The 12,471-nt window shown below is 44.1% G+C and overlaps 1 protein-coding gene across 5 annotated transcripts in view; it reads left to right on the forward strand.

Moving 5' to 3' along the window:
- Window positions 1-12,471, forward strand: part of LOC114766573 (neuron navigator 2-like) — an 84,240-nt gene that overhangs the window by 23,372 nt on the left and 48,397 nt on the right. For 4 of the 5 annotated variants that reach the window (XM_028957445.1, XM_028957446.1, XM_028957450.1 and 1 more), the window contains exons 4-12: window positions 322-374; window positions 1,437-1,509; window positions 2,440-2,659; window positions 2,964-3,029; window positions 3,441-3,571; window positions 7,328-8,297; window positions 8,381-8,481; window positions 10,929-11,040; window positions 11,836-12,186. In XM_028957445.1, coding sequence (XP_028813278.1) covers window positions 322-374; window positions 1,437-1,509; window positions 2,440-2,659; window positions 2,964-3,029; window positions 3,441-3,571; window positions 7,328-8,297; window positions 8,381-8,481; window positions 10,929-11,040; window positions 11,836-12,186 — 2,077 coding nt within the window. The remainder of the gene's footprint in view (window positions 1-321; window positions 375-1,436; window positions 1,510-2,439; window positions 2,660-2,963; window positions 3,030-3,440; window positions 3,572-7,327; window positions 8,298-8,380; window positions 8,482-10,928; window positions 11,041-11,835; window positions 12,187-12,471) is intronic. The other variant, XM_028957449.1, reaches the window with a different exon arrangement.

The raw sequence follows: 12,471 nt of genomic DNA on the forward strand, positions 1-12,471 counted from the left end.
ATAATATTTCTTTGAAAAATTCAACATATTCTGCATTCTGCATGTTACCCTTAAGCTCTGGGTTGAGGGAGAGGTTCAGTAGTAAAAACCTGCAATTATCTCCCGCTGTTCCTGTATTTTTAACTCTAATGAATGGATGGGAATTGAATAACAGAGGGAGCTAAACTGGGCGTCAGTAAAACATACCGGCAGTACCGGTGCTATCTACATGTGGGTGGGATTTCATAGACCTTTTTCATTGTTATGAAAGCTGATGGTGTGTTTAAAGTCAGAAGGGTTTGGAAGAACATGGTGGTCAATTGTTGTCTTTTCTTCTTCCAGCTAATGAGAAGGTTAAGGATATCAATGGATACCCAAAAAGTCGCCTGCAAATGGTAGGTAATATGGCACTTAATGTATTTACATTACGTTTGTGGCATTTGACAGACACCCTCATCCAGAGCGACTTACAACGTGCTTTCATGTTACCATCAATGAAGTAATCAGTTCTGGTTCACAAGGACCCCCAACTATGAATACAATAATTTTCAGTCGGTTGTAGTTTTTTGTACTTAAGTCAGACTGTAAGAAAGTTACTCTAAAGAGGAAGGTCTTAAGCTGCCATTTGAAAATACTCAGCAACTGTGCTGTTCTGACCTCGAGTTAATTGTTAATTGTCAAGTGATTGTCACATGTGATACACAGCAGCACAGCACACAATGCACACAGTGAAATTTGTCCTCTGCATTTAACCCATCACCCTGAGTGAGCAGTGGGCAGCCATGACAAGCGCCCGGGGAGCAGTGTGTGGGGACGGTGCTTTGCTCAGTGGCACCTCAGTGGCACCTTGGCGGATCGGGAATCGAACCTGCAACCTTCTGATTAAAGGGCCGCTTCCTTAACCGCTAGGCCACCACTGCCCTAAGGCTAAAGGGTAGTTCATTCCACCAGCTAATGCATGACTTCCAAGTAGAAATGCTCTATGTGCAAAAATGTATGGAGGAACACTATGTTCTTCACATAGGTTATATTATATTTTAAAATGTAATATTTTAACTCATTAGTGATATCACAGGAAACTGCTTTAAGGCACAGTACCCAGTGGAGTAGCATCTGTGTCCACTATACCCCACTTAAACTTTCATTAGTCAAGCACCCCACAAGTGATGCCATGTTCACTTTTCACAGCCCAAGAGTGGACATTTGGAGAAGGCCAGTCAAAGGTCTTCATTTTTTTGTTTAACCATACACTACTACCAAATGTATAGACCACCTTCTGTTTGTAATAGAATTATAACACAAAGTGAAGAAAATACTTCTCTGTCACACTATTTTTCATTACAAAAAATCTGAAGCAACACAGTCTGCATTATTTCCCCCAAAAGTTGTTGCAACAATCACCAAAAAGCTTGCAAAATCTTGTATTGTATGCTGAGTGTCTGTTGCTTCCCTTACAGATTGAGAACATTGATACCTGTCTCAGTTTCCTGGCAGCCAAAGGGGTGAACATCAAGGGTCTCTGCGCTGAAGGTGAGTCAAGTGACAGAACTGGCTGTAGGTTGGAGGTGGTTTGGTGGTAAAATTTTATTTGTCTAAACCAAACATTTTAAGAATTTCATGTACTTGTCTGATTGAATCTGTTTCATTTAGTCTCAAGGGTTTGTGCTATTTCTTTTTTTCCCTTTGTACTTCATTATTTCATTTCTTTTAGAGGGCAGACAAACCTGCCATATTTTTTAGTTCACCAATATTTTTTTTGATTTTGAACAGGGATATAACAGGGTAAACATGTAATGTAAACACCCCCTTATAAAGGTCTAAGTCCGAATAACGGATTGAGTAGTGAATCTTCTCCAGGGACAAACAGGACATAATATGGCTACTGGGCATGAGTGGGTGACGTGGAATCCTTCCACTTGAATAAAAGAGAATGCCTGACCTGGAGTGTCGCAAAAGATAACAAACACTGTTTAGCTGGAGTTAGACGCTTATCTTCCTCTTCAGTGATACCAAAAGGAGTGATCAGAGGGTCTGGTTCAAGGTTGCATTTCAGTATGTACGACAAGGTTTTAAAAACCTCCCTCCAGAGTTTTTCCAAATTCGGGCATGTCCAGTACAAACCTGCCATTTTGAGGTTATTTTATCATCCGTGTTTTATTGTGACTGTGAGAGTGATTGTTTTTGTCATTGTGATATGCTGCAGCACAGCACATGATGCACAAATGAAATGTGTACTATGCATTTAACCCATCACCCTTGGTGAGAAGTGGGCAGCCATGACAGGCGCCTGGGGAGCAGTGTGTGGGGACGGTACCCTTTATCAAGTGGGTCTCAGTGGCGGTTTGGGATTTGATCCCGCAACCCTTACAAGTCCGCTTCCTTACCCGCTAGGCCACCGCTGCGCCATTGTGCTGTCAAGCTTATCCTCCTCGTACTTGCATGTGTTTTGCTCACACGCAGAGATCCGTGATGGGAATCTGAAGGCCATCCTCGGCCTGTTCTTCAGCCTGTCGCGCTACAAGCAGCAGCACGCACAAAAGGAAGCCCAGCAGAGGAGCAGCCCTGTCCGGCAGTCCCCTCCGTCTGCTCTGCAGCCCCCTCATGGTGTTGTCTGCCCCATTCACGGCCTCCAGAACTCTGCCACACCGCCAGCAAAAACTCAAGCCGACATGCTGTCCAGGTAAACACTATGGAAGTGCACAAATAATGGGTTGTAAGGGACCATGCACATTAATTATGACCCTCACAAAAAAAAAATCCTTCACTGTTCATTTTCATCTTAATGTAGAGATTTTCACCCACTAGGATGAATTTCAATTCCTGACCCACACAGGAAGCAAACAAATGTGTTTAATATGAATAAATTAATTATTAATGCATCATGTTGTCATTCTGTTTGTCTTAAATTCACTGGGTATGAGTATTAAAATCTCTCTTTTCCATTCACTTTTTCTCTCGCTTCCCTCTGGCTCTTTACTACACAGTCATCCATCCAAGGCCACGGCTCACAAGGCATTCAAGCTCTCTGTTGCTCAGAAAAAGAGCTCTAGGTCAGCTCCATTCTCTGCTTCACACCTCCCTTTCGATCTCTCCTTTCAAAAGCCTTTTGAAAAACTCCTCAGTCCTTCACTCTGCATGTGACCATACCCTTTCATCCTTTAGTTCCCGAAGCAGGCCTCTTTCTGTTCCAAAGGCTTGCGTTTGCGACCTCTGCTGGTGTGGCAGCCCTGATGAATTTACCTCCATCACCAGCAGAAAAGTGTACAAGGCTTCCTTGCAGGAGAAAAATGGCAAATCTGGGAATGTTGAATTGTAATAGGTTCTTATTAGGTTGAATGTTTAAACAACAGAATAGCTCCATGTCAGCTGCCTTCCTTTGGGAAACACAGACATTATTATTAACAAATATAGAAGGTTTAGGTGAAATATCAAAGGTTTATGATAATTCTTTCCTCTCCCAGACTCCCAGGCCCCAGTGTGAGGGTCTCGTGTGGCGAACCCACCCCTCGAGGCTCCAGCAGCCGTCGCAGCCAAAGCTTCAACCACTTTGACAAGTCTAAGCCGTCCCTGAGTCCTGCAGGCCGTAACAGAGGTGAGTTAAGAGGTGTAGTTGGGGACATAGTTACAGTTACAGTGTGACATCTCATCTCTCAGCTGGACAGTTTGCCAGACCTCAGTGATTTGTTGCATTTATGTTACAAATGAAAAGTATAATGTTGTTCACAGAGTTTTTGTACATATCTGACCTTGCACCTCCAAGGTTATGAGTGGAACTTAACATTTATATCAACAACTACCACACAACAAAAATGCCACAAAAATAGTGGTCATGATATCGCCATCCAACTTGTGGACGGTGCATGTAGCCCCACGGGTGGCTGACAGCCCTAAGCGGTGAAAGACCTCCCCACATGCTTCTCGGTCATGGAGAGACTCGAGAGTAAAAAAAAGTTTACACTGTGACAATGCACAACTCATGGGAGTGACGGCTGCTCTACACGATCAGTCTATATGCTAGCTTGTGTATGTTGACCGTGTATGAGTGACTGTGGTCATATTGTCCGTCCTGATGAAAACATGCAAACATGGGAAGGACATATCGGGATGTGGAAACAAACATATTTTAAATTTACAAGAACCAATCACTAGGGTGCATGAGTGCATCAGCATTCAGAACTTCCTCATATGTGCCTTCAGGCTACGCAGGTCCAGGATAGGGCAAGTTCATCGAGACCCCCCTTTTGGGGTCAAGTAAATGTCGTCCTGAGTCACCTTGGGTGGCAGCAACCTTATAGCACTTTTGCTCAGTAACTGGTCCTGGTGGATGCCAGCAAACCCTCCATGGGTGTATGAGTTCATTATCCTGTTGAATTTGGGTGGGACAGTAGCAAACTGCAGCCTGTAGCCTCTGGTTACTGTGTCCAGCACTCATGGCAATGTGACGTATCGCTGCCATTACTCTCTCTTTTGGGACGGGGAAAAAAAGTGAAAGTGAAGTGATTGTCATTATGATCCACAGCAAGCACAGCACACAGTGCACACAATTAAATGTGTCCTCTGTATTTAACCCATCACCTTAGTGAGCAGTGAGCAGCCATGAAAGGTGCTTGGGGAGCGGTGTTGCTGTGCTCAGTGGCACCTTTGTGGGATTCGAAGCAGCAACCTTCCAATTACGGGTCTGTGTTAATCTCAAAAAATGTGAAGTTCCAGTCATTAAAAATGTTCGCACCAGTGTCCTTTAGATATAAATTGTCTTCATTCAAGAAATGTTATTACAAAAAGTTTGCTTTTTTCTTTCTTCCGTCGTTTTGCGGAAGGACAGAAACCCTACCAAGAAACAACTCTGCCATCCACAGGTCAAACTGTGCAACAACTCCCACAGTCTCAATGTAGGAATTTAACATGTGCTGTAAATTATAAATGATCAGTTATTGTTGTGTGTGTGTGTGTGTGTGTGTGTGGGAGGCACATTTAACCCTGTGAGGCCAGGAGTGCTTGACAGGGCAAGATTGAACGAGTATCATAGCACAGTCTCAGCCTCTTTTCATTCGGGCTGTGATCTTGTGGAACTCTAGAGTTTCATACTAGAGGTCCATACTCAGGCAAGGAGAAAATGACCCCTCTCCTGTAGCCATGGCAGCAGACATTTTGGTTAATGTATCTGTTTTTTGTTTATTTCTCAGATTTCTTTTCTTCTGAATATAGCATGGTGTTGTTTTTTGTCAACGAAAATGTATGACAAAATATCTTTGTCAATGAACCTTTTTGACATGATTGAGATGAGACATAAATGCTGGTCATGTGATGATATATCATGTAATATTGTTGATGAATAATAACAAGACTAAATATGGTGTCCAAAATAAAACAAGGCTATGGGTTTCCAGATGCACACATTTGTGTTGTGTCTGTTTTGAGGCTGTGGATTCTACCCAGCTGCAGTTTTGAGGAACATCAATAGATTATACTAGAGGTATGTAGAATGTAGAATCTTTGTTTCCCCAGAACAAAAAGAGCAAAAAATAAGAAAATAGTGTGCAGTGACTGGGTGTGTAGTGTCATGCAGATCTAACTAGTGCATACTCTGTGCATAATGAGGAGAGGCTTGAGGGACGCTGAATCAAAGAGTGATGGAGGTAGGTTACGAGAGAGCTGCCTGTTACAGGGTTCTGAGAGGGGTTGTAAAATAGTTACATTCAGGTTCATGATGGAGTTACTGAATAATTGTTGACTGAGTCTGAATGGTTCAGGGCTGTCAGAGATCTCTTGTCTTCTTCTGAAGTGGTGAGCGTTTTCCTCGACTCACTGTGTGATGATCACTGCTTCTAACACTGACCAACACTTCTAATTACATCTAATGCAGTTATATGTCTAAATATTTTGCTGTTAGTAGAGACAAACGCAGTAGACGTAATCAATTAAAATTAGTTGAATAAGCAAGGGCTTACTTTCAAAGTTAATAATAGAACATTAGAACCATAATGAATCACTGTACATTTGCTTTTGGTACATAAGTATACCCTTGAATGCAACTAGTTTTGTACTTTCATTTAACACGGTATTTTATAGTGAGGACTTATACTTAAAATGAAGTAAAAGTTTACCTTGTGTCTCTCTACTTTAACCTAAGTACAGAATACTCTAGAAACAACATTTTTTGACACGGTTTGACAAATATAAAGCCTCAATAGTGCATTTTCAGCTACACGTGACTGCAAGTGCATCAGCAGATTTTGGGACAGTGGCTTGGGACAGTGGCTATTTGTTGTGTGAGAGGGCAGGCAGTTGTGTGAGGACAGGTTTGCACAGTGCTGGGCTGACCACTCTCTAAACACGCACACGAGTGCAAACATACACATACATACACAAACCCCACAAGCATACGTTTGAATTTTCAGTTTTCAGTTGGAGTTTTTTCAACTTTAAGCGTCCAACTGTCAAATGAACATATATGCAAAATAGCTCTACTAGCTCAGGGTGAATGGCAGGGTTTCTCTGTCTGTCCCATGAAAACTCTGGAGAAAAAAACACATGATAAGAAACAGTCCGTTAGTGCCTCCTCCACTAGAGAGCACCGTACTGCTCAAAGTTCATATACCACAGACACTAAATACTAAATACATCCACAAACTGATATACTGTCATTGCTGCTACTTGTTTGCCTGGTTTGTCTAGTTTGTCTCGACCTGCACTATTTTATGGGTTGGTCCACAATGTCCTTTGTCATGTTTTTTGTGTTGTGTGTTATTCCATTTGCACTATGTCTTTTTGCACTCTGTGAATCTCCAGAGCTTTGCAATCTCATCTCTCTGTGTACTTGTATACCGTTGTAGCTCACCAATAATTTATGTGAATCAGATGTTCTAGACAGTGGTGCTGCAACCAATTTTGTGCCTTTGAAAGAAGGCATTTTGGGCTCCATGCTCCCCCCACACACAAAACTAAAGGCGTTTCCTAACCCTAAACTATTGTCTTCCTTGCACATAACCTCCTCATGGCCTGAAGAAGGCCCTGGTTCTAAGGCCCCATCCACACTACATTGCTTTTCTCAAAAACTGAATCACTCTGTCCCAAATCCTGGTAAGTGGCGCTGTAACCCCCCTGTTTGGAATTTAGTTCCCCTCCACTGTGAGTTAAACATGTCATTCTTCTCCAGCCATGTCTTGTTGTTAGAGATGTCACTGTAGAGGGGATTTCGGTAGATGCTGCACCGTTGTTGTAAGAGTTTTTTTGGTGAATAAAAAAATATACAAGGACAATGAAAACAAGTAATAGTTCAATTTTATGTATTTATTAGGTAATTATAATTACGTAATCTCACTTTTCATTTGGTCTTATTCTTTCTCAGACAGATGTAGTACAACATCTCCAATCATGTCAGACAGCAGAAGTGTTCCTCAGCCCAGCAGTAGGAGCTCGAAGCCCTGGCGAAGTAAGTCCCTGAGTGGCAAACACAGTGCCACCTACACGGTGTTGTCAGTCAAGCCGACTTGTAACCCCACCACCTTGGAGGTGCCTCCTAAGGTCATTGCTCAGAAGTCCATGATGGAGAAACTCAAGCTCTTTAATAGTAAAGGGTCCAGCAAAGTAACTGGAGGGCCTCAAAATGAGGGTGATGAAACAATTGTCGAGACAGAGCTGGTTAATCTGGAGGAAGAACTAGTGGAGGACGGAGCCAAAAAAACTCCCAGCAGCAGTCCTAAACATGCCCTGAAAGGCATCGCCCAGCGCACCCTTGGTCGAGCTCTTATGCCCAAAAAGAGTTCTCCAAGGGCCAGTGAGAAGGACAAGGAGAAATCCAAGATCACAGTGAAGGACAAAGACAAAGGCCATGAAGGACCACCTATTCATGCATCTGCCCGAGAAAAGCTGCACCTCAGGGAAGAAATGAGTTTAGATCTTGGAGCTCCGTCTCTAGAGGCCAAGAAGAGCAATTCCGTACCCAAAGGTACAAAGGGGACCGTTCATGCTAAAAAAGATGTTTCCTCTACAGGCCATAGTGGCATTCCCAAACCCAGTATTAAGGCTATGGGGTCAGGTAAAATCCCAGCAACGCCCCCTGCTGTCAGAGATGGGGATAAAGGACACAGTTCCAAGCCAACTCTGTCGGTCCACAAAAGCCAGGTAGACATCACCAACCCTAGTCTGGCCTCCTCCTCCTTCACAATCCACAGCAATGAAAGAGCAGGTCTCCTGCTGGCCAGTCATGGCAATACACAAAAGTGTCCTGCCAGCAACACTGTCAGTGTCCAGCTACCTCATCCTCAACAGCACTACAGCCATCCAAACACAGCCACTGTCGCCCCCTTCAGGTTCAGGTAAGGGTCGGAGGGAGACACATTTTAGACTAATGTCCTAATGGACATCCTTCATGCACTGTTGCCATATTCTTTTGTTTTAGATCCCATATAGACCTTGACAAAACAGAAGTTCTTGAAGAGTCTGTGGAAGGACATCAAGAAATACACAATTTTAGCAAGCTCTCTTTGGATGAAATCACAGGTAATATTATTTTATTTGATGGCTGCATGTTTCCAATTCTAAATAACCACAATATTTACATCACAGCTTGACCAGTCTGTTTCTAGCTGACATTTTGGCATTCACTGAGGTCCTGTTGGCAATTGAGGTTCTCTGCAGTCAAGGTAAAGAGACAGAGGAGGATAGAAAGAGAGAGAGAGGGGGTAATAGCTCCCAAATAGGACCAGGTTGAATGGCGGAGAAAAAGGCTCATATGCATGTTAAAGGCTGTGGATGAGAGTTGCCAAATACTCACAAAAGTGTGTGTGTTTGTGTGTGACTGGCTTGGGTTTTGGTTGGACAGTTCCCATTTTGTAGACTGTCAGTGCTCTGTGTGTTGTGAAAAACTCTCTCGACAGGGGTAGGTGTGTCTAATTTTCCCCGCTCCCTTTCCATCTCTCTCTCTGTGTCTTTTGCTTTTTCACTCCTTTTTCCATGGCGGCACACTGAAAGGCAAACATATTTCTTGAGGAGATGTGCTCCTTTCTCCTTTCCAAATAGACTGTAACTGACTGAAATGAGACATTGAAGATATAGAGGGAAACACAGCGGAAGAGAGGACAGGCTGGAAAGGAGGCAGCCAAGCCTGGTAGAACCAAGAGCAAACTTACAAACTTACTCGGCCCAGTCTGGGGGCTACAGACATACAGAAGTGGTTTGGGCAGACAAGGCCCAGCCATAGCCGCACTTCATAGAGCACTTCAGAAGGGAATTGGGTGTTCTTGACTTCTAGTCAAGGTTTCAAGTGGAGTTGTAAAAGCAAGATGGGGGTTGGCACCCGGCAGGGAGGTATCCAGGTGGCTTTACCCAGCGTCATGGGTGGCATCACCCACATCAATGAGCAGTTCCTACTGACCATGCAGGACATGCCGAAGGAATGTGAGAGTAAGATGGACTGTGTGTGTGTGTGTGCGCTTCTGTATGTTATTATGGGTCTTTGTACAGATTACAGATTACTTTTTTTGTGTATGTGGGTCTGGTGGTGTTGGCCTGGGAGTGTTTGCACAAAAGTGAGATAATCATTAATAATCATTTTAGCATGAGCATAAGATTCTGAATCAATGCACAGAAAGAAAATGTTTTAAAGACCTATAAAAAATGTAATCCGTTCAGTCCGTGTTAGTGAAGCACAACATAATTGCTGACAGTATTCTCTGATGTCAGTACCCTCTGAGTTCACCATGGTTTTACTGATTTAGGTGGGTGTAATTTGAAGTGAAGTGAAGTGAAAGTGATTGTCATTGTGAAGCACAGCAAGCACTGCACATGGCGACACAACTCATCACCCTTGGTGAGCAGTGGGCAGCCATGAAAGGCGCCCGGGGAGCAGTGTGTGGGGACGGTGCTTTGCAAGGTGGCATCTTGGCGGTTGGGGATTCAAACAGGCAACCTTCTGATTATGGGGCCGCTTCCTTACCACTAGGCCACCACTACCCCGTCCGTGTGTAGTTGTGTGATGACACTTTTTGAGGTTTCTGTGCCATAATTCCCCACCTGCCCGCTGGATGAAACATGAAAACGGTGCTGTGAGTGGAGAGGTTGGGCTTTAAGGGTCTTGTTGGTGGCTGCTGGAGGGGATTTAGTGCTGTTGCTGTCGTAAAGGGCAGCTTTGGGCACTGAAAGAGCTTGTTTGTGCTCCGACAGCCTGTCTGGAATGTTTTTCCCCTTTCTCCCTCTCACTTTCCTCTGCTCTCTCCCACTCTTTCTATAAGGATGGTGCTTGCTTCTTTCAACACTCTGTCTTTTCTTTTCTTTATCTTCTTTTTCCATTTTTAACTTCTGCCTTTTGCTCTCTTCCCTTTATTTTCTCTGTTCTTGTTTGCTCTTCATTGTAATTGTCATTGGATTCTGTCTTTTTTACTATCGTTATTCCTCTTCCTTCATTATTCACTCTGTGTTAATTTGCATAGTTAATTGATGCTCTATTGGTGACCAAGTCTATGTTCTATTATCATTAAAGTGACTTCTAATTCATTTCTCAACTTTTCGCATCACAGTACTGAGGCATCCTCTGCCTGCTCTCATTGTCGGGTCGGTGTGTGTGTAACCATCTAAAACTCCCAAACACACGCTGGGATCTGCCAAACCAAATTCAATCCACTAAATCCCGCCTCTCCTCCAGCGCTGTGCTTTTCAGAGAGGGAGAGGGAGAGGGGGAAGGAGGGTGGGTGTGGAGAAAACCAGAAAGATTTGTGGATGGTCGTTGGGGTGACAGGAGAAGACACAGCCACTCCCACCCGACATAGCCTGACCTCATATAGATTGCTAATTAGCACCAGTGCTGCTCACTCCCATTGGCTGCTGGTCCTGTGCCTGCTGGAGGTGAGGTGTGGAGGTGCTGTTGCATTTTTCTGAGGGCTTGCTGTGTGTTGTGACACGCCTGTAGAAACCTCCAGCTTGTTCTCTCCCTCTCCCTGTGGCCGTCTCAGGTGAGGACCCGGAGGTCAGGCGTCTGCGGACCGTGCGGAACATAGCAGATCTGCGGCAGAACTTGGAGGAGACCATGACCAGTCTGCGCGGGACGCAGATCAGCACCCACAGGTGGGTCTTGTCTTTGTTGAGGGTCCTGAATCAGTCAAAGGTTACTTCCATAACCGTGAGCAGCTTCATGAGATGATCATTAACACGAGTGAAGGAAAAGCAGCCATCAAGTTGTCACCATAGGACTGATGAAAATCGTCCCCATTGTCCAGCTTAAGGTGGATGAGAGAAATCAAGAGTGTGAACCTTTTGCTTTGTTACTATTTCTTTGTGGGGACTGGAATGATATGGAGTGGATGTGACCTGTGTAAGTTTAGTGTGGAACATGTCTTGTCGTAAATAGTTTTACTTGAACCCTGTTGACAGCCTCAGCTGTGTCTGTTTTGTGTAGATGGTTGTTTAGGCATAGCAAGATCTTGTTGTATAGAGGTACTTAACCCCATAATACAATATCGGTCATATGTGATACCAAAATCTCAAAGACCTCCACCACAGGAAGACATTACAGACTTTCCTTTCATATGCGTGTCTCCTTCTGGTGGACCAAGAAAAAAATTGCACTTTGTAATCAGTAGGATTTTCATGGGATAAGAAGTTCTGTGCGTGTGAATTATGTTATAATGAGTGTGTTTCTTTGTGAGACTTTTGTGCGGATGTGTGTGAGATGGAGACAGCGATTTGTATGGAGGCCTTTTAGCTCATGACTCCCCCGATGAGTGTCTTTAGAGTTTGATTGACAGCCTGTGCCCAGCTCAGAGTTGCCCATGTCTGGCTGTGCCAGCGGGGGTTGTTTTTAGTGTCTGCCACATTTGCGGGGACCACTGTCTGATGCCCCCTCCTTCACCACTTACTTAGCACCCTGGAGACGACCTTCGACAGCAGCATAACCACAGAGGTCAGCGGGAGGGACAACGTGGTGGCACGGTCCACTTCAATGTTGCCATGGCGACAAGGCTCTGCCAGCCCACGATTGCAGGCGGGAGATGCGCCCTCCTCTGGGAGAGATGGGTTTACACAACGGGCAGGCGGAGGCTCTAACCGCTTCGTGCCCAGCCGCTGCCACCTTCACCGCCAGACTACAACTGCCAACAGTATGCTCCACCTGACTGACATGGCTTTGGAGGGAGAGACAACTGGATACATGAGTGATGGTGACTTGCTGAGTAAAGCCATTAACAAGACTGACAACGGCACTAACACCAGCGGGTAAGACGGCAAATAGCCACAGATATTTAATCAAGAGATTACACTTTTACACTTTTTTACACTTTTTTTTTTACACTTTTACACTAGAAGTCAGATGCTACATCTTGTTTACTGCTAGTCAATTATGAGTCAGTTTTTTTCGCATCAGTCCACTCATTGCAGCTCCCATCAGTCTACTCATTGCAGCTCCCATCATTCTACTATTTGTAAAAAAAAAAAAAACACTTCAAACAACTTAATTAAAGCTTTCACATGTGTTGGTGGACTAGAATGTTATAAACAAAT

This window comes from Denticeps clupeoides, chromosome 17, assembly GCF_900700375.1.
Source record: "Denticeps clupeoides chromosome 17, fDenClu1.1, whole genome shotgun sequence".
NCBI lineage: Eukaryota > Metazoa > Chordata > Actinopteri > Clupeiformes > Denticipitidae > Denticeps > Denticeps clupeoides.